This window comes from Anolis sagrei, chromosome 11, assembly GCF_037176765.1.
Source record: "Anolis sagrei isolate rAnoSag1 chromosome 11, rAnoSag1.mat, whole genome shotgun sequence".
Taxonomy (NCBI): domain Eukaryota; kingdom Metazoa; phylum Chordata; class Lepidosauria; order Squamata; family Dactyloidae; genus Anolis; species Anolis sagrei.
The window spans coordinates 18072466-18097953 of NC_090031.1; the positions used below are offsets into that span (position 1 = coordinate 18072466).

Consider the following 25488-nt stretch of genomic DNA (forward strand, 5'->3'; position numbering starts at 1 on the left):
CATGTTCAACATTTACACAAATGACCAGCCACTGCCAGAAGGGACAGACAGTTTCATCTACGCAGGGAGCTTTGAGATGGTAGAACAGAAGCTCTCCGAAGCTCTAGGTGCCCTTATGGCCTATTACAGGGAAAACCAACTGATCCCTAATCCATCTAAAACACAGACATCTGCTTTCCACCTCAAGAACAGACAAGCATCCCGAGCTCTGAGGATTATCTGGGAAGGAATCCCACTGGAGCATTGCAGCGCACCCAAATTCCTGGGAGTCACTCTGGACCATGCTCTTACCTACAAGAAGCACTGCCTGAACACCAAGCAAAAAGTGGGTGCTAGAAACAATATCATACGAAAGCTGACTGGCACAACCTGGGGATCACAACCAGACACAGTGAAGAAATCTGCCCTTGCGCTATGCTACCCTGCTGCTGAGTATGCATGCCCAGTGTAGAACACATCTCACCACGCTAAAACAGTGGATGTGGCTTTTAATGAGACATGCCGCATTATCATGGGGTGTCTGCGCCCTACACTACTGGAGAAACTACACTGTCTAGCCGGTATTGCATCACCTGACATCCGCTGGGAAGTAGCAGCCAATAGTGAAAGGACCAAGGCATAGACATCTCCAGCTCATCTCTTGTTTGGGTACCAGCCAGCACATCAATGACTTAAATCAAGAAATAGTTTTCTAAGATCTACAGAGACACTCGCTGGAACAGCCCAGCACAGCGAGAGTCCAAAAGTGGCAGGCTCAAACCCAGAACCTCAATCAATAGCTGATACCAAATGAGAGTCTCCCCTCTGGGAACACAGGAAACTGGGCGACTTGGAAGGCGCTGAACAGACTGTGCTCTGGCACCACGAGATGCAGAGCCAACCTTCAGAAATGGGGCTACAAAGTGGAATCCACGACATGAGAGTGTGGAGAAGAGCAAACTGCAGACCACCTGCTGCAATGGAACCTGAGCCCTGCCACATGCACAAGGGAGGACCTTCTTGTGGCAACACCAGAGGCACTCCAAGTGGCCAGATACTGGTCAAAGGACAAACTACCATGCTTCCAAACTTTGTGTTTTGCCTGTTTGTTTGTTTTTGTTAAAAATGTAATACAAATGTCTGGTTGCTCCTGACATGATAAATAAATAAATGTAACAACAACAACAACAGAATTCAATAATAAATAATCTTGACTCAAGTATAAGCCGAGGGACTTTTTCAGCCTAAAAAAAGGGCTGAAAAACTAGGCTTATACTCAAGTAGATACAGTAGTTTAGAGAGGGCTGTTCCATCTTCGTGTACATCCAACAAAGCCTCCATAAGCATGCAGGAACATGAAAGGCACAGCCGATTAATCCAACCGGAGAAGTCAGCCACAGCAGAGCACCTGATGAACCAACCTGGACACAGCATATTATTTATACTATCGGGGAGAGTGGGCAGGGCTACTCCAACTGTCAAATTTAGTCTCTAGAACTTCCAAAGCTGCCTGTGTCACTACCTCTGAGGCTGCTTGCCATAGATGCAGGCGAAACGTCAGGAGAGAATGCCTCTAGAACATGGCCATATAGCCCGAAAAAACCTACAACAACCCAGTGATTCCAGCCATGAAAGCCTTCGACAATACAATGGAAATAATGTTATGGTTGGGGGTCACCACATCAGGAACTGTATTAAGGGGTCGTGGGCATCAGGAAGTATGAGGACCACTATCCTAGAGAGAGATCCTGGGCACCAATACTCACTGACACGCTCATGGAGGAGAAGGTAGGGATACTTGAGTATCTCCAGCAGCGGCACCCGGAGGTGCTTCTCGAATCCGGCCACAGAGTAGCCGCACAAGGGGGTCTCCCGGTCCTCCTCCACCAGGAAGAGGTCATCGTCGCTCCCCTCATCCTTCAGAGATGCCTCGAAGTGGGCAACCAGCCGGCCCGTCTCCAGCTCCCACAAGGCCTGCAGAGGAAAGCAGCTCAGCTGAAGGATAGAACAAAAGGCAAGCAGTCCACAGCCACCCTAGGATGTATAGTAGGCCTCCACTAAATGCGGCCCATGGGCTGGATACAGCCCTCAAAAAGCTGTGGTGTGGCCTGCTAAGACTCTGAGCCCAAGCCTTAGAAAGGCTGCATCTATGATGGAGAATGAATGAACTTTAACTGCCTTGGCTCAATGCTATGGAGTCATGCAGGCTGAAGTTTGGCCAGGTCTTGAGCTTCTCTGTCAAAGGAGGCACCAAACTACAAATCCCAGTATCCCATAGCCATTACATGAGAGGTGGGGACCTCAAAGAGGGGCTCGAGGTGCAGCTCCTGAAGCAGCCTCCCCTTTGGCTTTGGCTCAACACTGAGATTACCATATCACACAAACGCAATGCGCACCCTCATTTTGGGAAGCTAATATAGCCCCAAAAGGTGAGCACTGGATTCAAGTAAATAGCGTAATTTCAGCCCCTTGCGACCAACAAGTTGTACAGGCTTGATATACATTTGCAAAGCAGCTTCACAAGCAAGGTGCTACCAACCTCATGCAAGTCAGGGAGCTCTTCCCGGGCCTTGTGATACTCGTCCACGCACTCCAGGCAATAGCAGAGGTCATCGTTGGCAGCTGCAAAGTCCGAGGAGGACGAGGCATAGCTCCGTAGGAGCTGCACGGCCCTAGCGCCCCCCGGGGTGCACCAGCAGCAGGTACTCATTCTGCAGGGAGAGAAACACAAGGAAGAAGAAACGCAACACCACAGGACTCAACAAATGCTAAGTCAAAGGGAAATCCCCACAACTGGCCATCCCTGAGTTACAGACATCCAACTTGCAATGACTTGCAGTTAACAACAATGGGATTGAGACCACAAGAAGTAAGAGGAATCTTATCTTAAATATAAATAGTATTTGTATTATTAATTATATTATTATAAGGCAAAGGTTGTCCCCTGACATTAAGTCCAGTCGTGTCTGACTCTGGAGGTTGGTGCTCATCTCCATTTCTAAGCCGAAGAGCCGGCGTTGTCCATAGACACCTCCAAGGCCATGTGGCCATTGGCATGACTGCATGGAGCGCCATTACCTTCCCGCTGGAGCGGTACCTATTGATCTACTCACATTTGCATGTTTTCGAACTGCTAGGTTGGTCAACAAGCTCAGCAGTTCAGCGCTTTAACCCACTGTGCCACAGTTATATATATATAACATTATAAAATATATGTGTGTGTGTGTGTATATATATATATAGATATAACATTATACAATATATATATTATATAATAATATAATATATATTATAATGTATATCATTATATTACATCTTAGTAACATTATAATTATATTAGATATGTTATTATATATCATTAGTATCATATTATATGCATTACTGTTATATATATATATATATATATATGTATACAGGCTGTTCCCAAGTTACAGACACCCGACCTGCAGCGACTTAAAGTTAAGAACTACGGGCTGAGACCACAGGAAGTGAAAAGAATCTTATATTATAATATGGAAATATATTGTTGTTGTTCATTCGTCTCCAACTCTTCGTGACCTCATGGACCAGCCCACGCCAGAGCTCCCTGTTGGCCGTCACCACCCCCAGCTCCTTAAAGGTCAGTCCAGTCACTTCAAGGATGCCATCCATCCATCTTGCCCTTGGTCGGCCCCTCTTCCTTTTGCCTTCCACTTTCCCCAGCATCATTGTCTTCTCCAGGCTTTGCTGTCTCCTCATGATGTGGCCAAAGTACTTCAACTTTGTCTCTAGTATCCTTCCCTCCAGTGAGCAGCCGGGCTTTATTTCCTGGAGGATGGACTGGTTGGATCTTCTCGCAGTCCAAGGCACTCTCAGCACTTTCCTCCAGCACCACAGCTCAAAAGCATCGATCTTCCTTCGCTCAGCCTTCCCTAAGGTCCAGCTCTCACATCCGTAGGTGACTACAGGGAATACCATGGCTTTGACTAGGCGGATCTTTGTTGCCAGTGTGATGTCTCTACTCTTTACTATTTTATCGAGACTGGACATTGCTCTCCTCCCAAGAAGGAAGCGTCTTCTGATTTCCTGGCCTCAGTCTGCATCTGCAGTCATCTTTGCACCTAGAAATACAAAGTCTGTCACGGCCTCCACATTTTCTCCCTCTATTTCCCAGTTGTCAATCATTCTTGTTGCCATAATCTTGGTTTTTTTTATGTTTAGCTGCAACCCAGCTTTTGCGCTTTCTTCTTTCACCTTGATTAGAAGGCTCCTCAGCTCCTCCTCGCTTTCGGCCATCAGAGTGGTGTCATCTGCATATCTGAGGTTGTTAATGTTTCTTCCAGCAATCTTAACCCCAGCCTTGCATGCATCAAGCCCTGCACATCCCATGATGTGTTCTGCATGCAAGTTAATAAGGTTGGGTGAGAGTATGCAGCCTTGCTGTACGCCTTTCCCAATCTTGAACCAGTCTGTTGTTCCGTGGTCAGTTCTGACTGTTGCTACTTGGTCCTTGTACAGATTCCTCAGGAGAGACACAAGGTGGCTTGGGATGCCCATCCCACCAAGAACTTGCCACAATTTATATATAATATATTAATAATATCTATTCTAATAATAGGAAACCTTTTTCCTAGTTCCAACAGACCTCACTACCTCTGAGGATGCTTGCCACAGATGCAGGTGAAACGTCAGGAGAGAATGCCTCTAGACCATGGCCTGAAAAAACCTACAACAACCCACTGCTCTAGAGGCCTTAGATCAGTGGTTTTCAACTTGAGGTCCCCAGTTGTTTTAGGCCTACAACTCTCAGAAACCCCAGCCACTTTACCAGCTGTTGGGATTTCTGGGAGTTGAAAGCCAAAAAGATAATTAGAATCATAGATTAATGGAGTTGGAAGAGACCACGTGGGCCAGCTAGTCCAACCCCATTCTGCCCTGCAGGGAAAGCACAATCAAAGTCTCCCTGACAGATGGCCGCCCAGCCTCTGTTGAAAAGTCTCCAAGGAAGGAGCTTCCACCAGACTCTGAGGCAGAGAATAGATGATATAATTATGCTCCTGAGGATCCCTTCTGCCTTTCCCTTCCTGGCCTTTGGGCGAGAACAGCCTGCGCCTTTAAAAGGGAGGCCCATTGGAGTCGGAGGCCCTTTAATGCCTCCGGAAGGGCTGTCCCTAGGCCGCGGCCTTCCTTCCTCGCCGTGAGGCCCCGCTCACCTCCTTCTCCTCCGCCGCCTTCTCCTTCTCCTCCTCCCGGGGTCTTCGGCCTCCCTCCTCCAGCCATGAATTTCCGCTCGGGCCTCTACTCCTCCTCCTCCTCCTTCCCTCAGGGCACCCTCTCCGCTCGCGAAGAAACCGGCACTTCCGACTCTGGCGACCCCGCCGCGCCTGCGCAGTCCGCCTTGCCTCTCCGCCTCTCCCAAGATGGCGGCCCGCCTCACTTGAGGAAAGGAGCGCCGGAAGCGGAAGTGACTTTGGAAGGAGGTCTCAAAAGGAGGCTGAGAGGAAGCGGGAGACTTCGGTGGTGAGATGGAGAGAGAGAGAGAGGGATATAGAGAGAGAGAGAGAGAGAGAGAATTAGATAGATACAGAGAGAGAGAGAGACATAGATAGAGAGACATAGAGAGAGTGATAGAGATAGAGATATATATATAGAGAGAGAGACAGAGAGAGTGATAGATAGAGAGAGAGAGAGACATAGAGAGACAGATAGAGAGAGAGAGAAAGAGAGAGAGAGACATAGAGAGAGTGATAAAGAGATAGAGAGAGACATAGATATAGAGTTATATATATAGAGAGAGAGAGACAGATAGAGAGAGACATAGAGAGAGAGAGAGAGACAGAGAGAGAGACATAGATATAGATATATATATAGAGAGAGACACAGATAGAGAGAGAGACAGATAGAGACATAGAGAGATAGAGATATATATAGAGAAAGAGAGAGACATAGAGAGAGAGAGAGACAGATAGAGAGACATAGATATAGAGTTATATATAGAGAGAGAGAGACAGAGAGAGAGACATAGATATAGAGATAGATATATATATAGAGAGAGAGACACAGATAGAGAGAGAGACATAGAGTGATAGAGAGAGAGAGACAGATAGAGAGACATAGATATAGAGATATATATATAGAGAGAGAGACAAATAGAGAGAGAGAGACATAGAGAGAGAGATATATATAGAGAGATAGAGAGAGAGAGACATAGAGAGAGAGACATAGATATAGATATATATATAGAGAGAGAGAGAGAGAGAGAGACATAGAGAGAGGGAGAGAGAAACATAGATATAGAGAGATATATAGAGAGAGAGACAACCGCCCTGAGTCGCCTTCGGGTTGAAATGGGCAGGATAGAAATAATGTAAATAAATAAATAAATATACAAAATGTTTGTACTATGTATTGTGATATATGTATAGTATGCAATGTATTGTTTATGGTATTTTATATCTTACATAATATCTTACGTATATATTCCATATTATGAAATACATTGCCTTATATTATCTTTATCATTATTATTCTTAACTTTGTTTATACCCCACCTTTCCCCCCATGGGGACACTCTCTCTCTCTCTCTCTCTCTCTCTCTATATATATATATATAATCAATTGATTTCCAAGGATTGGGTTATCAAATCCTTAGAAAGTCTCTCCTAACGTCAAGCTAACATTACCTGTGTGAGACTGAACCTCTTGTTTCCTTTTTAAGAAGCAATGAGCGACGGAGCAGAGGATTTGTGCGCAGACAGCCTTCCACTCTTCGTTTCCCCAAAGAAGAAGAAGAAGAAGAAAAGGAAATTGGAGGAATTGAACGGAGAGGAAGAAGCAGAAGAGCGTTGGGTGAATCCTGCTGAAGATGCAGAGAATGATCGGACATCCAAGAGGAAGAAGGACTCCCAATGGGTCGTCAAAGAGAGCGACTTAGAGAGCGAAATGGGAATACATCCCAAGAGAAAGAAAAAGAAGAAGCACCGATCAAAGGAACAAGACGTTGAGCATATAGTCCCGGAAACACCAGAAGAAATCTTGGATCATTTGGAAGATGCGGATTGTGAAGTTCGTCCCAAGAAGAAGAAAAAGAAAGCAGCAAAAGAATCATTAGAAGACGGCGAAGGCCTTTCCATAGACAAGGTTGGCTTTGCAAGGGATGCAAAGGAACTTGTTATGCCTTCAGACATTGAAGACGTTTTGCAGAATGGGGCGGAAACCACGCTTTCTGCACCAAGGAAACCCCACAAAAAGCATAAGAAGCATAAAAAGCATCGATCTTCTTCCCCCAATGCATTTGACGACAACCCAGAAATGGCTAAAGATGGAGAACAGGACCAGTCCAAGCGACATCCTGCGTAAGTATTCGATCCTTGCGCATTTTCATCTTTGCAGTATTTCACACCTTTGAAACCGTTCAGATAATGCTTTTTTTCTAGGCAGCCTCCAACTTGTGTTCCAATGTTGGGCACTTACTACAGTGTTCCCTCACTTATCGCGGGTGTACCGTTCCAGGACCACCCGCGAAAAGTGAAAATCCACAAAGTAGGGACGCAATCCGAGGGTGAGTCAGAAGCGAGGAGAGATTTAACAGCACTGCATACCTTTTTTTTTTACTAGCCATAAGGAAGGGGCCATAATATAATATAATATGATATAATATAATATAATATAATATAATATAATATATATGCATATATTTATAATATTATAATGTAATACAATATAATAGTAAAAATAATACTATGATATTATAATTAAATATTTTATATTACATGCAATGTTACTAATAATATTACAATATAATGGTATAGTACAATATAGTAATATATAATACTGATATTGTACTATGCTAATAATATAATATATATATTGTACGTATATATGTATATCTTGTAAACCACTCTGATTTATTGGCAGTGAGAAGGACGGCATATAAATGTTGTAAATAAATAAATAAATAAGGCATACTGCTTTGTATCTCCTCTCTCTCTTTTTTATGGTTGGCTGCCTCTCTCCTGAGGGGGAGGGGGAAACCCCCTTCCACACTCCATCGTTGCCAGGAGGCAAAACCCCGCAAAACAGCGAGTCTGTGAAAAGCGAACCGCGAAGTAGCGAGGGAACTGTATATTTTCTTAGATTATTATTATTATTATTATTATTATTACTAATCTTATTATTTAATTATTATTATATTTTCTCAGATTATTGTTATTATGTTTACTAGTAGCTTGGGTACCCTGCAATGCCCGGGTTGTTTGAAAAAGGCCTTGTTTGTTTTGCTTTAGCTGAGAATTTCTTATCTTTTTCTCTCGGAGTCTAGCAGATCACCAAAGCCACTATTCGGCACTCCTGTTTTGACTGATCTCTTCCCGTCTATCTATTTGCTCATTAATTTCTGCAGCTGGGCCAGATGCCGAGCTGTTTTCATGTTCCCTATCATGGGAACTCTCTGGTAACAATTCAGAGAGCACACCATCATCCCCACACCCCTCAGGGACATTCTCATGGGAAACTACACTTTGCACAGGGGTCTCCTTGTCATTCTCTGCATCAATATCCCTGGCCAAACCATTGCCACCTTGAAACTCATTAACATCACTCCCCACATCCAAAGCACCCTGATCCTGAAGCACAATCACAAAGGGCAGTCAACCACAAACCCTGCCAGTATGCCAGTATGTATGTCATGTTGGGTCTGTGTGCCAAGTTTGGTCTACATCCAATGTTGGCTGAGTTTGGTGTTGATAACCCAGGAGCACAAAACGTGTCTAATGCCTTGTGTCCCTCTCTTCTGTCTGCCCTGTTTCAGTGCATCTCTAGGTAAACAAGGGCCTCTTCCTCCGTCCTCGGAGCCTCTGGAGCTGGACAACGAGTTCTTTGATTCTCCGGACGTTGTATCGCCGGACCTGGAGAGCCTCACTCGGGAGCTGGAGGAGTTCATTCCGGACATCCGGCGGCGCCCCGAAGAGTTCATCCGCCAGCTGGCGCGCAGGGATCTCCTCCGCTTCAGGAACTTCAAGAAGCAAGGTAAACGAGTGTCTTTGTCGAGGGTCCTGTGGGATATTTGGGGCTGAAACATGTGGGGAAACCAAACAGCCTTCTTTCCCTGGCGCAGGGATTGCGTTGAAGTTTGGGAAGTTCTCCCGGGGGGAGAATGCACTGCTGCGCCGGAACGTGGAGGCCTTTCTGGAGGAAAGCGGCATTGACTCCGCTGAGAAGCTGCTCTTCACCCACCGCTTCCCCGAAGAGAAGGACACTCTCAAGAAGCTCAAGGCACGGCATTTGTTCGGACTCAAGATCGGTAAGCTTACAACTAGTTTCCAAACCCTTAATCAGTACTTACTACTTACTTACTTAGGCGACCCCTCATTTTCCGAGGAGGATTGTCTTCCAGTATTCTTGTGGGTCCGTATGTGGCTGTGGAGCCCTATTCTTGCTCTGCATCTTCTTCCGCAGTGAGGGCATTGGTTTCCAGGTGGAAGGCGGTCTCGGTCGGGGTTGGCTTGACGCGCATTCCTCTTGGCACGCTTCTCCCTTTCGCCCTCCATTCGTGCCTCTTCAAATTCTGCAGCACTGCTGGTCACAGCTGACTTCCAGCTAGAGCGCTCAAGGGCCAGGGCTTCCCAGTTCTCAGTGTCTATGCCAGAGTTTTTAAGGTTGGCTTTGAGCCCATCTTTAAATCTCTTTTCCTGTCCACCGACATTCCGTTTTCTGTTCTTAAGTTCAGAGTAGAGCAACTGCTTTGGGAGACGGTGGTCGGGCATCCGGACAATGTGGCCGGTCCAGCGGAGTTGGTGGTGGAGGACCATCGCTTCAATGCTGGTGGTCTTTGCTTCTTCCAGCACGCTGACATTTGTCCCCATGACGATGCTTAGGATTATTACCATCTTGACTCAACTCTCATTCGCCACTGAATCTAATGCACAATCTAATAGAGCTCGAGATAAAAATAAGTAAGAGGCAGATAAAAATATAATAATAACATTATTAATAATAATAATTAAGAGGCAGGTAAGAAATAAAATAACATTAATTATACTTATAATAATTAAGAGGCGGGAAAGAACTAAAATAATAATTTTATGATGATTCTATGATAGATATTATTTCTATTTTTCGCCTTTCCATTGCTACCTGCAGTTACTCTTTGTGGCAACTTGAGGGCAGCACCTGACCTTGTGATCTATATATATAAAAATCTAATGTTCGTTTGTGGGATTAACATAACTCAAAAACCACTGGACGAATTGACCCCAAATTTGGACACAATACACCTCTCAGGCCAATGAGTGATCATCACTCATAAAAACACTGAAAAGCACAGAGGAAGGGACTTAAAAAGCCAAAAAATAAAAATGCATTACAACGCATGCGCAAAACCATATATATATATGCAAACACACATATATACACATATACACAAATATACACACATACATATACACACACAAAACACGTATACACAGACTGGGCCACAGCAACACCTGGCAGGGGATGGCTAGTAGACAAATATAATTATTATTATTATCTATAATATATATATAAATGCTCTGTGCGTAATGAGTACCTTAAAAACAAAATAACCAATGAAAGAAATCCCACCAAATTTGGCAACAAAACTTCTCACTACACAAGGAGTGACCATCACTCAAAAAATGATTTTGTCATTTGGGAGTTGTAGTTGCTGGGATTTATAGTTCATCTACAATCAAAGAGCATTCTGAACTCCACCAATGATGGAATTGAACCAGACTTGGCACACAGGACTCCCATGACCAACAGAAAACACTAGAAGGGTTTGGTGGGCATTGGCCTTGAGTCTGGGAGTTGTAGTTCACCTACATCCAGAGAGCACTGTGGACTCAAACAATGCTGGATCTGGACCAAACTCTACACGAATACTCAATATGCCCAAATATAAACACAGATGGAGTTTGGGGAAAATAGACCTTGACATTTGGGAGTTGTAGTTACTGGGATTTATAGTTCACCTACAATCAAGGAGCATTCTGAACCCCACCAATGACAGAATTGGGCCAAACTTCCCACACAGAACCCTCATGACCAACAGAAAATGCTGTGTTTTCTGGTGGTCTTTGGCAACCCTTCTGACACTCCCTCACAACTCCCCCCCAGGGGTCCCAAACCCCAGGTTGAGAAATGCTGCCTTAAGGCCATCCAGTCCAACTCCCTTCACCAGGGCAAGAAAACATAAAGCCCTCCTGACAAAGAGCCATGTAGCCATTCACACTCACGTATATATGTATATTACAGATGCAGTATCATAGATTTGAAAGGGACCCCTAAAGAAGGACAATGATATGTCGCGTGTTCCAGAGTAAGCAAACCAGACAATCTCCACATCAACACTGGCAAAGAAAGAGCAAGAAATACTGTTTACCCACAAGCATCAAGACATTACATCTATTAGAAACCAACACTTTCTCAATACTGTATTTTCCAGATCACCAGACTGAGCCACAGCAACGCGTGGCAGGGGACAGCTAGTCTATGTAAATAAAAATGTAATGTTTGTTTTGAGTGACATCATAACTCAAAATCCACTGGACAAATTGCTGCCAAATTTAACCACAAGACACCTACTCACGCAAGGAGTGGCCATCATTCAAAAAAATGCTTTTGTCATTTGGGATTTGTAGTTGCTTGGATTTATAGTTCACCGACAATCAGAGAGCATTCTGAACTCTACCAATGATGGAATTCAACCAACTTGGCATAGAGAACATTTGGCATTTGTTTTGTGTGCATATATGTGAATATAAATGGTTTTGCGCATTCTTTGTAATGTTTTTCTGGGGCTTTTTAAGTCCCTTCTGCTGTGTTTTTCAGTGTTTTAATGAATGATGGTCACTTGTTGGCCTGGTAGGTGTCTTGTGTCCAAATTTGGTGTCAATTCATCCAGTGGTTTTGGAGTTATGTTAATCCCACAAACGAACATTGCATTTTTATTTATATAAATATATATATAAATATGTCTCTTTCAGCACAAGGCATTCCTCGGCCCTGGAGGCTCGTCTATTACCGAGCGAGGAAGATGTTTGACCCTCAGAATTACGTGGGAAGGTAAGACAACAATAATAAAAGGGTACTATTGTTATTATGAAAGTTGCATTTGATCAGGAAATTTTAACCTGAAAACGAGTAATAAAAGTGTTATTATTATTACAATTATTGTGAAACTTTGGTCTTGAGCTGCAAGGAGAGATGGGTAATATTTATTTATTTATTTGCAGTATTTATATTCCACCCTTCTCACCCCTCAGGGGCCTCAAGTGGATCACAATGCATATATACATGGCAAACATTCAATGCCACAGACACACAACATAAATGGACAGACACACAGAGGCTATTTAACTTTCCAGATTCACGAGGGTATGCTTTTTGAATTCCAGCCACTGGGGGAGCTGTTGCTTCACCGTCCACTGGAGTGCTTCCTCATTCTTTTGCACGATGCTGGAAAGTTTTAAGGCATTGTAAATGTTAAATTAGTCTCTCCACTAATTTCCCTACTTGACAGATGCAACTGTCTTTAGGGCTGCAAAGGTCGACAGCAAACTAGACTGGGCTCATCGCTCAACTACCAAGCTTGCAAACTTTGTGTTTTGTCTCTTTGTTTATTTGTTTTGTTAAAAATGTAATACAACTGGCTGGTTGCTCCTGACACGATAAATAAATAAATATTATTACACACACACACACATATACATATATCAACACTACGTAGCACTATTTTAGTTCCTGGATTATCAATGTCATTCCCTGTTAACATTATCATTACTATCATGTTCACTATTATCATTATTATTAACAGCGCAGTGTGCTGGCAGGACTGAATCCAGGGAGAGTGCGGATGAGCTCCCTCTGTCAGCTCCAGCTCCTCATGCAGGGACATGAGAGAAGCCTCCCACAAGGATGTTCAAGCATCAAAACATCCGGGCAGCATCCCCTGGCCAACGGCCCATTGCCAATTCTCTCACACCAGAAGCAACTTGCAGTTTCTCAAGTCGCTCCTGGCGTGGGGGAAAAAAACACCCTAGTGTTGTGATCTTATAGTCGCCTGATGGCGGAGAAGAGCGGTATACAAGTAAAGTAAATAAATAATAAATAAATATAGAGTCCTAGAGTTGGAAGAGACCTCGTGGGTCATCCAGTCCAACCCCATTCTGCCAAGAAACAGGAAAATCACATTCAAAACACCCTCGACAAATGGGCATTAGCCATGGATTGAGGTTCTAGGTTTTTAGCCTGCCACTTTTGGACTCTTGCTTGCTGAGTGTCTCCGTAGATCTTAGAAAACTATTTTCTAAATGGAATGGAAGTCATCCCTCGTCCTGTCTTATGGAGACCCAAGGTGGCAAACATCGAATATAACGCAGTGCCAATGAAAGCAATGTATAAATGCATTAAAACATGAAGCATCTCCCCAGGTATTCCGCGGAGGAGCTGCACCAAATCAAGAAATACCAGGCCCAGTTTGGCAACAACTGGAAGAAGATGTCTGAGCTGATGGGGCGCAGCAGCCATTCGCTCGAGTTGAAGTATTACGACATGATCGCAGGCAGGTGGCAATTATTATTATTATTATTATTATTATTATTATAATCACCATGATTATTATTACTAGTAGTACTAGTAGTAGCCGTCCCCTGCCATGCGTTGCTGTGGCCCAGTCTGTGTTTATGTGTTTTGTGTATGTATATATGTATATATGTGTGTATATATTTGTGTATATGTGTATATGTTTGTGTATATATGTGGTTTTGCGCAAGCATTGTAATGTATTCAAATTTTTTGGTTTTTAAAATCCCTTCCGCTGTGTTTTTCAGTGTTTTTATAAGTCATGGTCACTTGTTGGCCTGATAGGTGTCTTGTGTCTAAATTTGGTGTCAATTCGTCCAGTGGTTTTTGAGTTATGTTAATCCCACAATAAACATTACATTTTTATTTATATAGATTAGCCATCCCCTGCCACGCGTTGCTATGGCCCAGTCTGTATATATATGTTTTGTGTGTGTATATATGCATATACATTTTTGTGTATGTATATTTGTGTATATGTGTATATATGTGCAAACGCACATATATACACATATTCACAAATATACATACACAAAACTTGTACATATGTTGTGTACAATTGTTTACATACAATTGTACACATATGTTGTGTACAATTGTGTACATATGTGGTTTTCCGCATGCATTGTAATGTATTTTTGTTATGTTAATCCCACAAGCAAACATTACATTTTGATTTATATCTATTATTATTATTATATTAAAATGTAGGGCTATAAGACCCCATCTTGGATTAAAAGGAGCTTGGATCTGCTTATTGTACTCTAGTTTGGGTTCCCAGCATTGCCCAGGTTGTTGTAGGTTTTTTGGGCTGCCTGGCCATATTCAAGAAGCATTCTCTCCTGACGTTTCACCTGCCTGGCCATATTCAAGAAGCATTCTCTCCTGACGTTTCACCTGCATCTATAGCAAGCATCCTCGGAGGTTGTTGTTGTTGTTGTTATATGTCTATCCAATCTTTGAACACACAACTGTTCCATCATATATTGTGTCCAATTCTGGGCACCACAGTTCAAGAGAGATATCGACAAGCTGGAATGTGTCCAGAGGAAGGTGACTAAAACGATCAAGGGTCTGGAGAACAAGCCATATGAGGAGCGGCTTAAGGAGCTGGGCATGTTTAGCCTGAAGAAGAGAAGGCTGAGAGGAGATATGATAGCCATGTATAAATATGTAAGAGGAAGCCACAGGGAGGAGGGAGCAAGCTTGTTTTCTGCTTCCTTGGAGACTAGGACGCTATGGAACAATGGCTTCAAACTACAAGAGATTCCATCTGAACATGAGGAAGAACTTCCTGACTGTGAGAGCCGTTCAGCAGTGGAACTCTCTGCCCCGGAGTGTGGTGGAGGCGCCTTCTTTGGAAGCTTTTAAACAGAGGCTGGATGGCCATCTGTCAGGGGTGATTTGAATGCAATATTCCTGCTTCTTGGCAGGGGGCTGGACTGGATGGCCCATGAGGTCTCTTCCAACTCTTTGATTCTATGATTCTATATAGATAAATAGATGACAGATGTATACAGATATTATTATTACTGTTATTACTACTTTTGTTATTGTATTTATTTCTATCGCCTTTCCATTGATTCAAAGAAATATATTAAAATCACCCAGAATTGTTCCAACAGCAGCCTCTGTCTTCTTCTTAGTAGAATTGTAGATTCCAAAGGCCATTCAGTCTAACTGCTTTGCAAAAACACCATCAACACCCCCCAACAGATGGCCACCCAACCTCTAAATAATATTAATAATAGACACATAGAATCCTAGAGTTGGGAGGGCCCCCCAAAGGCCATCCAATCCAACCCTCTTGTTGTTCTTTCTTGCCTGCAGAGTTCAATACAGGCCCCTGGACCAAAGAGGAAACCCAGAAGCTGATTGGGATCGTGAAGGGCTACCTGGAGGCCAAAGCTGACCCAGCCAAAAAAGAAGGTCCTTTGATGCTGCGCCGAGAAAACCTCTACAAGGGTATCCCATGGTTCCGGGTGCAGGAGCAGATGGGCAGCCGGTGGTGGAAGCAGTGCAAGGAAAAGTGGTCAGTATTATTCGTATTAGTATTATCATTATGTATTGCACAAAAGTTCTGACTATAAAACTGAACTGCACATCGGTTCAGTGTGGCACTTGCTCACCCAGCAAGGTGACCTAATCAACTAAACTTGTTGCAAACTTGTTATTATTATTATTATAAAGAATAAGTGGTCAGCCTGCCCTTGTTATTGTTGTTGCAAGAGAAAATGGTCAGCCAGCCTTATTGTTTATTATTATTATTATTATTATTATTATTATTTTACTGACACAAAAGCACGGTATATCACAGCAAACGAGATCTATATGCTGGATTTCGTATCAAAAAATCACAAGTTGAACACTTCCCAAGTGTCTAGGACTGTGTGATGTATTTTCGAATAATGAGCGCAGATCCAAGTAAGGCGGCCTTTTGCAGTTGACAGATCATGATTTTGTTGATGTTTATTGTTTCCAAATGCCAGCTGAGATCTTTTGGCGCAGCACCCAGTGTGCCAATGACCACTGGGGCCACCTGTACTGAGCCTTTGCAATTCGATTTTGAGGTCTTGACAGCGGCAGAGTTTTTCCTGTTGTTTTTCTTCAATGCGGCTGTCGCTCGGTATGGCGACATCAATAATCCAAACTTTTCTTTTCCACAATCGTGATGTCTGGTGTATTGTGTTCCAAAACTTTGTCAGTCTGGATTTGAAAGTCCCACAGCATTTTTGCATGTTTGTTTTCCACGACCTTTGCAGGTCACACCAATTCCTTACCTGGCAGGTGGTCCTTGTGACATAAGTTCCAGTGAATCATCTGGGCTACAGAGTTGTGCCTTTGTTTGTTTGTAGTCCATCTGTGCAATTTTCTTGCAACATGCTTCCTTGCACAGCCTGCATATTATTATTATTGCTGTACCACTCCAACAACCACCATGTCAGACTACACAGAGAAGCCATTGAAATCCACAAGCATGTGGACAATTTCAACAGAAAGGAAACCATGAAAATGAAAAATCTGGCTACCAGTATTTAAAAACTCTAAAATTACAACAGCAAAACAGCAGAGAGGAAACAGCCAGGCACATCTTAACACCTCTCAACAAAAGATTCCCCCAGGCTCAGCCAGGCCTTTCAATGCTAATGAAGGTGGTCAGTTAAAACATTCACACCTAGCTCCAGCAGAGAAGAGCTCTTTGCCCCACCCCAGCCATTCCACAGATATATAAACCCATTTTCCTAATTCCAACAGACATCACTACCTCTGAGGATGCTTGCCATAGATGCAGGCGAAACGTCAGGAGAAAATGCCTCTAGAACATGGCCATATAGCCCGAAAAAACCCACAAGAACCTAGTTATTATTATTATTATTATTATTATTATTATTATTATTAATTGCAAGAACAAGTAGTGAGCCTCACTTTACTCTTGTTGTTGTTATTGTTGTTATTTCAGGAGTGATGGGTCTGCTCTTGTTGTTGTGGTTATTATTACTATTATTGCAGGAGCAAGTGGTCAGCCTGCCCTTCTTGTTGTTGTTATTGCAAGAGTGGTGGGTCTGGCCTTGGTGTTGTTATGGTTATTAATACTATTACTGCAGAAGCAAGTGGTTGCCTGCCCTTATTGTTGTTGTTGTTGTTGTTGTTGCAAGAGTGGTGGGTCTGCCTTTGTTGCTGTTTATGGTTATTAATACTATTAGGTTCTTGTGGGTTTTTTCGGGCTATAGAGCCATGTTCTAGAGGCATTTCTCCTGACGTTTCGCCTGCATCTATGGCAAGCATCCTCAGAGGTTGTGAGGTCTGTTGGAAGTAGGAAAAATGGGTTTATATATCTGTGGAATGGCTGGGGTGGGGCAAGGAGCTCTTCTCTGCTGGAGCAGAGAATTAATACTAATAATAATACTATTATTGCAGGAGCAAGTGGTCACCTGTCCTTATTGTTGTTGTTGTTGCAAGAGTGGTGGGTCTGCCTTTGTTGCTGTTATGGTTATTATTACTATTATTGCAAGAGCACGTTGTCAGCCTGCCCTTGTTGTTGTTATTGCAGGAGGGTGGGTCTGCCCTTGTTGTTGCTATGGTTATTATTACTATTATTGCAGGAGCAAGTAGTCGCCTGCCCTTGTTGTTGTTATTGCAAGAGTGGTGGATCTGCCTTTTTGTAGTTATGGTTATTATTACTATTGCAAGAACAAGTGGTCAGCCTGCCCTTCTTGTTGTTATTGCAAGAGTGATGGATCTGCAATTGTTGTTGCTATGGTTATTATTACTATTATTGCAGGAGCAAGTGGTTGCCTGCCCTTGTTGTTTTTGCAAGAGTGGTGGGTCTGCCTTTGTTGCTGTTATGGTTATTATTACTATTATTGCATGAGCAAGTTGTTAACCTGCCCTTGCTGTTGTTGTTGTTACTATTGCAAGAGTGGTGGGTCTGCACTTTTTGTTGTTATGGTTATTATTATTACTATTGCAAGAGCAAGAGGTCAGCATGCCCTTGTTGTTCTTGTTGTTGTTGCAAGTGGTGAGCCAACCTGTATTATTATTATTATTATTATTATTATTATTATTATTATTACAACCCACTCCATGCCATTTCCAACCCAAACATCTTACAAACATTACAAAGGAATTAAATATTCATATTATTAAGAAATGGATGCTAATAATAATAATAATAATAATCCACTCTAACCCATATATCTATTCCTCTCTTTTTTCAAAGGCTGTCCCTGATCACCAAGAAGATGTCTGGAGGGAAGTTGCGGAACCATGGCCTCGAGAGCCTCAAGTTCAGGATCGAGCTCATCGAAAGGTACGAGGGATAAAATACAGGGATAAAATGGGGCAAGTCTGCATTAATTCTGCCATGTAGACGCATCCCAAGGCAGCACAATGAATGACCCTTCTCTATGTTTCAGATTATATGACCTGAACGTTGAGGATGTGGAGGACATCGACTGGGAGGACCTCTCCCACCTCATTGGGTAAAACAGCCCCAGAAACCATTGCTCAGCTATGTTATTTTTTATTATTGTTGTTATTGTTATTGCTTTTAACAGTTCTATGATTAATAATAATAATAATAATGCTCCAATGTCCAGTTTCATTGGGTGGTTTAATATAATAAGGATGATGATGATGATGACGACAACAACAACACCCCAACGACATCAACAACACTTCCATGTCGTTTAGTGGGTTAATGATAATGATAATAATGCTCCTATGTCCAGTTTAGTGGGATGGTTTATTAGTAGTAGTAGTAGTAGTAGTAGTAGTGGTAGTGAAAGTAGTAGTAGTAGTAGTAGTAATCTATATAAATAAAAATGTAATGTTAGTTTGTGGGATTAACAGAACTCAAAAACTACTGGACGAATTGACACCAAATTTGGGCACAAGACACCTAACAACCCAATGTATGTCCTTCACTCAAAAAAATGATTTTGTCATTTGGGAGTTGTAGTTGCTGATGAGATGGTTGTTGTTGTTGTGTGTTTTCAAGTTGTTTCAGACTTAGGTTGACCCTGAGCGAGGGCTGGGTAAATGACTTTGGAGGGCCGCATCCGGCCCTTGGGCCTTTGTTTGAGGACCCCTGCTCTGACCTCATTTCCTTTATCTCCATGGTTGCAGGAATGTCCCTCCGGATTACACCAAAAGCCGTTTCTACCTGGTCAGGACCTTATACGTCCCTTTTTGGACCCAGAAGGGCTTCTCCGGTGAGTGCAGAGGATGCAAAAAGACCCCCAAAACTCCATGAAATAATATTAATATTATTATTAATAATAATAATAATAATAATAATAATAATGTAATAACGATTCGGACAGTGTTAGTCAGAGACTGGATTTCGGTTTCAGTTTTCCCATACAGCTTCAGGTCATCCATGTACAGCAGATGTGAAATTTTGTGAGATTTCTTAGATGTTTGATAGCCAAAGTTTGTTTTTTGTAAGATTGTTTACAGAGGGATCATGGCAATGATGAAAAGCAGTGGGGACAATGAGTCTCCCTGGAAAATTCCTCTCCTGATGTTGACAAGTCCATAATTTTCATTTCCAACAAACAGTTCAGTTTTTCATTGCTTCATCATAGTTTCAATAAAAGTGCCAACTTTTTTACAAATCCCAATGACATCTAGGCACTTGATGATCCAACTGTGAGAGTGAGTCGAAGGCTTTGGGAAGTGTTCAACTTGTGATTTTGTGATACGAAATCCGGCATATATATCTTGTTTGCTGTGATATATTGTTTTTTTGTGTCAGTAAAATAATAGTAATAACAGTAATAATAAAAAAACAAATAATAATAATAATAATAATATTTATGATAAATTATTATTATTATTATTATTATTATTAAATAAAATGGGGTCTTTTGCATTTCCCCAGAGGCCATCGACCACCTTTACACAGAAACTTTGCCGAAGCTCAAGGCCCAATTGGAAAGGAAGAAGAACATTCCGGAAATGGAGGAGCGGAGCTGGAAGAGCACCTTCCGCTTCAGCGACATCTTCCCGGAAGAGGAAGAGGTGGAAGAGGAGGAAGAGGAAGGAAGCATCTTTGAAGAAGAGGAAGAGCCACCCAGAGAAGCCCATTCGGAGATCCAGGGCAAGGCTTCGGGTCCGTCGGGCATTCCATAATATCGGGAAAGGACCCTTGTTTACATCAGGAATCATACACACACACACATATATATATATATGATCATTTGTATATTTATATATACACATATTTCATCCTAAGAGATTTACCCATAGACATTTCTACAAGCGTTTGAGAAATAAGGATGAATATATTAGTAAAGAGAACTATTACACACACACACACATATATGTGTGTGTGAATTATATTTGTGTATGTGTGTGTGTGTGTATATATATATATATAGCCATCCCAAGAGATTCAGCCATTGCTGCCTTTACAGTGTTTGAAAAATAAGGGTGACTATATTGTTAAAGTGTGTGCATGTGTGTGTGTGTGTGTGTAGACATAAATAGTAATATATATATATATATATATATATATATATATATATATATATGGCCGGGCCAAATGTAATAGTTTAAAAATTTAAAAATAAACGCTGGGCATGAACAAGGTAGAATATATCTGGTAGAGGGCTTTCAAAGAGATGAGGGAGCGCAGTCAATCCTAAACCAGTAGTAAAGTACATTCTGAGGACATAGTGCTGGGAATTTTCCTTATTCTGGGAAGGCACACTGGAACAGCCACGTTTTCAGGCTCCTCCTAAAGACTGCCAGAGTTGGGGCATGCCTGATGTCCCTGGGAAGTGAGTTCCAGAGTCAGGGGGCCACCACCGAGAAGGCCCTCTCCGTCGTCCCCACCAATCGCTCCTGCGAAGGAGGCGGGAGCACGAGCAGGGCCTCTCCAGATGATCAAAGAGATCGTGTGGGTTCGTAATGCGGTCATGCAGGTAGGCGGGTCCCAAACCGTTCAGGGCTATGTAGGTAAGAACCTGCACTTTGAATTGGGACTGGAAGATGAACGGCAGCCAATGGAGCTCCTTAAACAGGGGGAGTTGACTGCTCCCTGTAACTCCCTGTAAGTCACCGCCCGTTGTACCAATTGGAATTTCCGGGCCGTCTTCAAGGGCAGCCCCATGTAGAGTGCATTACAGTAATCCAATATGGAGGTGACTAAGGCATGGACCACCCTGGTCAGATCCGACTTCACGATTTACGGTCGCAGCTGGCACACAAGTCTTAATTGTGCGAAGACCCTCCCGGCCACCACAGACGCCTGAGCTTCAAGTGTAAGTGATGAGTCCAGGAGGACACCCAGGCTGTGGACCTGTGACTTCAGAGGGAGTGTAACCCCGTCCAGCACAGGTTGCCACCCTATGCCCTGATCCGGCTTACGATCGACCAGAAGGACCTCTGTCTTGTCGGGACTGATGCTCAGCTTGTTCCTCCTCATCCAGACAGCCACAGCGGTCAGACACTCGTCTAACACTCGAGGGGCTTCCTTGGAATTAGGTGGAAAAGAGTAGTAGAGTTGTGTATCATCTGCATAGAGATGGCACCCAACTCCAAAACTCTGGATGACCTCTCCGGATGACCTGAGAACCATTATATATATATATATATATATATATATATATATATATATAAACACACACTATGTGTGTGTGTGTGCGTGTGTGTATATATATATTCTCATATATATGAAGTGTGTGTGTGTGTGTGTAGCCATCCCAAGAGATTCAGCCACTGCTGCCTTTACAAGTGCTTGAAAAATAAGGGTGAATATATAGTGAAAGTGAATATATGTGTGTATGTGTATATATATACACACATATATGTATAAAATGAATTTTATTGATATATGTTTGCGTGTTCATATATATATATAGTGAGAGATAATGTCATCTCAAGAGATGCACCTATGAACTCCTCGTTGCTGTTTACAAGTGTTTGAAAAATAAGGCTACACACACCCATAAATACACATACACAGAGCTATTTTTTAAGACGACCTCAGGGCCTGAATGTAAATGCTGTACATAGTTTGAGAGAAATAAATATATTTTCAAATTTTCACTTTTGGCTCCGTGGTTTATTCAGTACCGTGCCAAAATCAACGCTGATGATATTAAAGACATTAATCGGCATTTTGAGATACATTTTGAGATTAACTACAGTTTAACTATATTGAGCTGCATTATAGAGTTCATACTGCCTTATATGACAGTGTGTTTCTTATGTATCTTATATAGATTATTATATATTTTGGGTTGAGTAGGTTTTTCAGGCTATCTGGACATGTTCTAGAAGCATTCTCTGGTGCCTTTTGCTGGAAGAGAACTTTGGTATTCTTGATGTTCAATGAGAGGCCGAGCTTCTCGTCTGCTTCTGCTAAGGTGTTTAGAGTGGGTTGTAGGTCTTCCTCTGAATGCACAAAGACTACATTATCATCAGCATACCGGAGCTGTATAACTGATGTTATAGATCTTCTGAATGCACACAGAGTACGTTATCATTGGCATATTAGAGTTCTATAACTGATGTAGATTTTCTTCTGAATGCACACAAACTACATTATCATCAGCATATTGGAGGTCTATAATCGATGTAGATCTTCTGAATGTGCACAGACTAGCTTATCATCAGCATATTGGAGGTCTATAATTGCTGTTGTAGATCTTCTGAATGTGCACAGACTACATTATCATTGGCATATTGGAGTTCTATAACCAATGTAAATCTGAATGTGCACAGACTATGTTGTCATCTGTATACTGGAGTTCTATAATGGATGTTGTAAGCTCTCAGTCTGCTGAGGTTAAACAGCCTGCCATCTGTCCAATAGAAGATTTCCACTCCGGTTGGAAGCTTTTCATCAACAAGATGAAGTATATTATATATGAAATGTTACTATATATAATTATACATTGAATGCATACAATTTTTATTTTTATAATTATCTATATTTAATATATACTTATATATTACTGTATATTATATACAACAGTAGAAATAATAAATACTATATATTATATATATTATATATATTATTATTATATATTCTATATATGAATTGATGAAATTATTACAATATTTTGTATAAGTATATATACATATATATATTTATATTTTATATTATTTATTTATTTATTTATTTATTTGATGCATTTATTAACCGCCATTCTCAGCCCTTTAGGGCGACTCATGGCGGTGTACACACATATACATATAGAACTATGATTATTACATGTTATTTATATTTTAGATAATTTAAATATGTTCTATATTATACATAATATATATATGTGTCACATATATGTATTCCTTTAAATGATTATTACATATATTTTATGCTATATTACATGTTATTTATATTTTATATATTCTATATATAAGCATAAAATCATAATATATACATATATTTTATGCTATTTTATGTTATTTATTTATATTTTATTATATATATTTATTTATATTTTGTATTATATATATAATTATATATAAGCCTAAAATACACTATATATATATTGCTATGACATGCTTTTAATATTTTATTTTATATATTAAATATTATATATATGTGCATAAATACATAATACATTATATATTGTATGCCGTATTGTGACACCTTATTTACATTTTTAATCTTAAATATTATATATAAGCATAAAATACATAATATATTACATATGTATTATGGCATGTTTTTAATATTATATTTATATATCTATGCATAGAACACATATAATTTATGCTAATATATATAATCATAAAATACATAATATATACAACATATTTTACTATAGCATGTTTTTAATATTATATTTATATATCTATGCATAGAATAAATATAGAATTTATCCTAATATATATATAAGCATAAAATACTTAATATATCTAACATATTTTACTATAGCATGTTTTTAATATTATATTTATATATCTATGCATATAATTTAATTTATGCTAATATATATAAGCATAAAATGCATAATATATACAATATATTTTACACTATTATACGTTCTATAGTAATATATATTATGCTGCATTATATATCTAATATAGTGTTTTATATACTGAGCCTAAAATACATAATATATACAATATATTTTATGCTATTATAAATTCTATAGTAATATATACTATGCTGCATTATATATCCAATATAGTATTCTATATTATATATATATATATATATATATATATATATACTATAGAATATATATAGAACCATAGAATCAAAGAGTTGGAAGAGACCTCATGGGCCATCCAGTCCAACTCCCTGCCAAGAAGCAGGAATATTGCATTCAAATCACCCCCGACAGATGGCCATCCAGCCTCTGTTTAAAAGCTTCCAAAGAAGGAGCCTCCACCACACTCCGGGGCAGAGAGTTCCACTGCTGAACGGCTCTCACAGTCAGGAAATTCTTCCTCATGTTCAGATGGAATCTCCTCTCTTGTAGTTTGAAGCCATTGCTCCGCGTCCTAGTCTCCAAGGAAGCAGAAAACAAGCTTGCTCCCTCCTCCCTGTGGCTTCCTCTCACATATTTATACATGGCTATCATATCTCCTCTCAGCCTTCTCTTCTTCAGGCTAAACATGCCCAGCTCCTTAAGCCGCTCCTCATAGGGCTTGTTCTCCAGACCTTTTATCATCTTAGTCGCCCTCCTCTGGACACATTCCAGCTGTCAATATCTCTCTTCGATTGTGGTGCCCAGAATTGGACACAATATTCCAGGTGTGGTCTAACCAAAGCAGAATAGAGCAAGGGGAGCATGACTTCCCTAGATCTAGACACTATGCTCCTATTGATGCAGGCCAAAATCCCATTCGTTTTTTTTGCCGCCACATCACATTGTTGGCTCATGTTTAACTTGTTGTCCACGAGGACTCCAAGATCTTTTTCACACGTACTGCTCTCGAGCCAGGCATCGTCCCCCATTCTGTATCTTTGCATTCCGTTTTTCCTGCCAAAGTGGAGTATCTTGCATTTGTCCCTGTTGAACTTCATTGTGTTAGTTTTGGCCAATCATCTCTCTAATCTGTCAAGATTGTTTTGAATCCTGCTCCTGTCCTCTGGAGTATTGGCTATCCCTCCCAATTTGGTGTCGTCTGCAAACTTGATGATCATGCCTTCTAGCCCTTCATTTAAGTCATTAATAGAGATGTTGAACAGGACCGGGCCCAGGACGGAAAACCCTGCGAATTGATGCTATTCTAACGTAATGCTATTACAGTCTCCATCTTTGTTGTGACGGTTGCCTTGGCGACGGCTGTTTGCGTGTGTTCTCCTAGGCACCGCTTGTGTTGATGCTCAGCAGCGTCCTGCGTCTCCATGGCAACGGACCGGCCGGCCTTCCTGCCTGCATCCTTTGCCTGGAGCATCCTGGCCAGGCCCGGTCTTCCTCCTTTTCAGTCTGATTTACCTCTTTCGTCTCTTCCTGC

At 41.3% G+C, this 25488-nt stretch overlaps 2 protein-coding genes across 5 annotated transcripts in view; one reads left to right on the forward strand and one right to left on the reverse strand.

The window, feature by feature from the left end:
• The window catches only part of SETX (senataxin), a 56963-nt gene extending 51599 nt beyond the window's left edge, over positions 1-5364 (reverse strand). The window contains exons 1-3 of the mRNA XM_060757140.2: positions 5172-5364; positions 2519-2690; positions 1746-1953 (exon numbers count right to left, since the gene is read on the reverse strand). Coding sequence (XP_060613123.2) covers positions 1746-1953; positions 2519-2689 — 379 coding nt within the window. The 5' untranslated portion in view covers position 2690; positions 5172-5364. The remainder of the gene's footprint in view (positions 1-1745; positions 1954-2518; positions 2691-5171) is intronic.
• A 24-nt stretch (positions 5365-5388) lies between these two features.
• TTF1 (transcription termination factor 1) lies at positions 5389-22116 on the forward strand. Of its 4 annotated transcripts, none has more exons than XM_060757136.2 (11): positions 5389-5478; positions 6677-7313; positions 8768-8985; positions 9074-9259; positions 11964-12042; positions 13410-13540; positions 15391-15592; positions 18281-18370; positions 18477-18542; positions 19189-19274; positions 19946-22116. In XM_060757136.2, exons 2-11 carry the CDS (start codon positions 6682-6684, stop codon positions 20194-20196), a joined length of 1941 nt encoding a protein of 646 aa, XP_060613119.2. In that variant the 5' UTR covers positions 5389-5478; positions 6677-6681; the 3' UTR covers positions 20197-22116. The 4 variants fall into 4 exon arrangements, with proteins under 4 accessions (XP_060613119.2, XP_060613120.2, XP_060613121.2 ...); XM_060757137.2 differs by having other exon boundaries at positions 5418-5478; positions 6680-7313; XM_060757138.2 differs by lacking the exon at positions 5389-5478 and adding an exon at positions 5485-6325.
• Positions 22117-25488: the final 3372 nt, after the last annotated feature.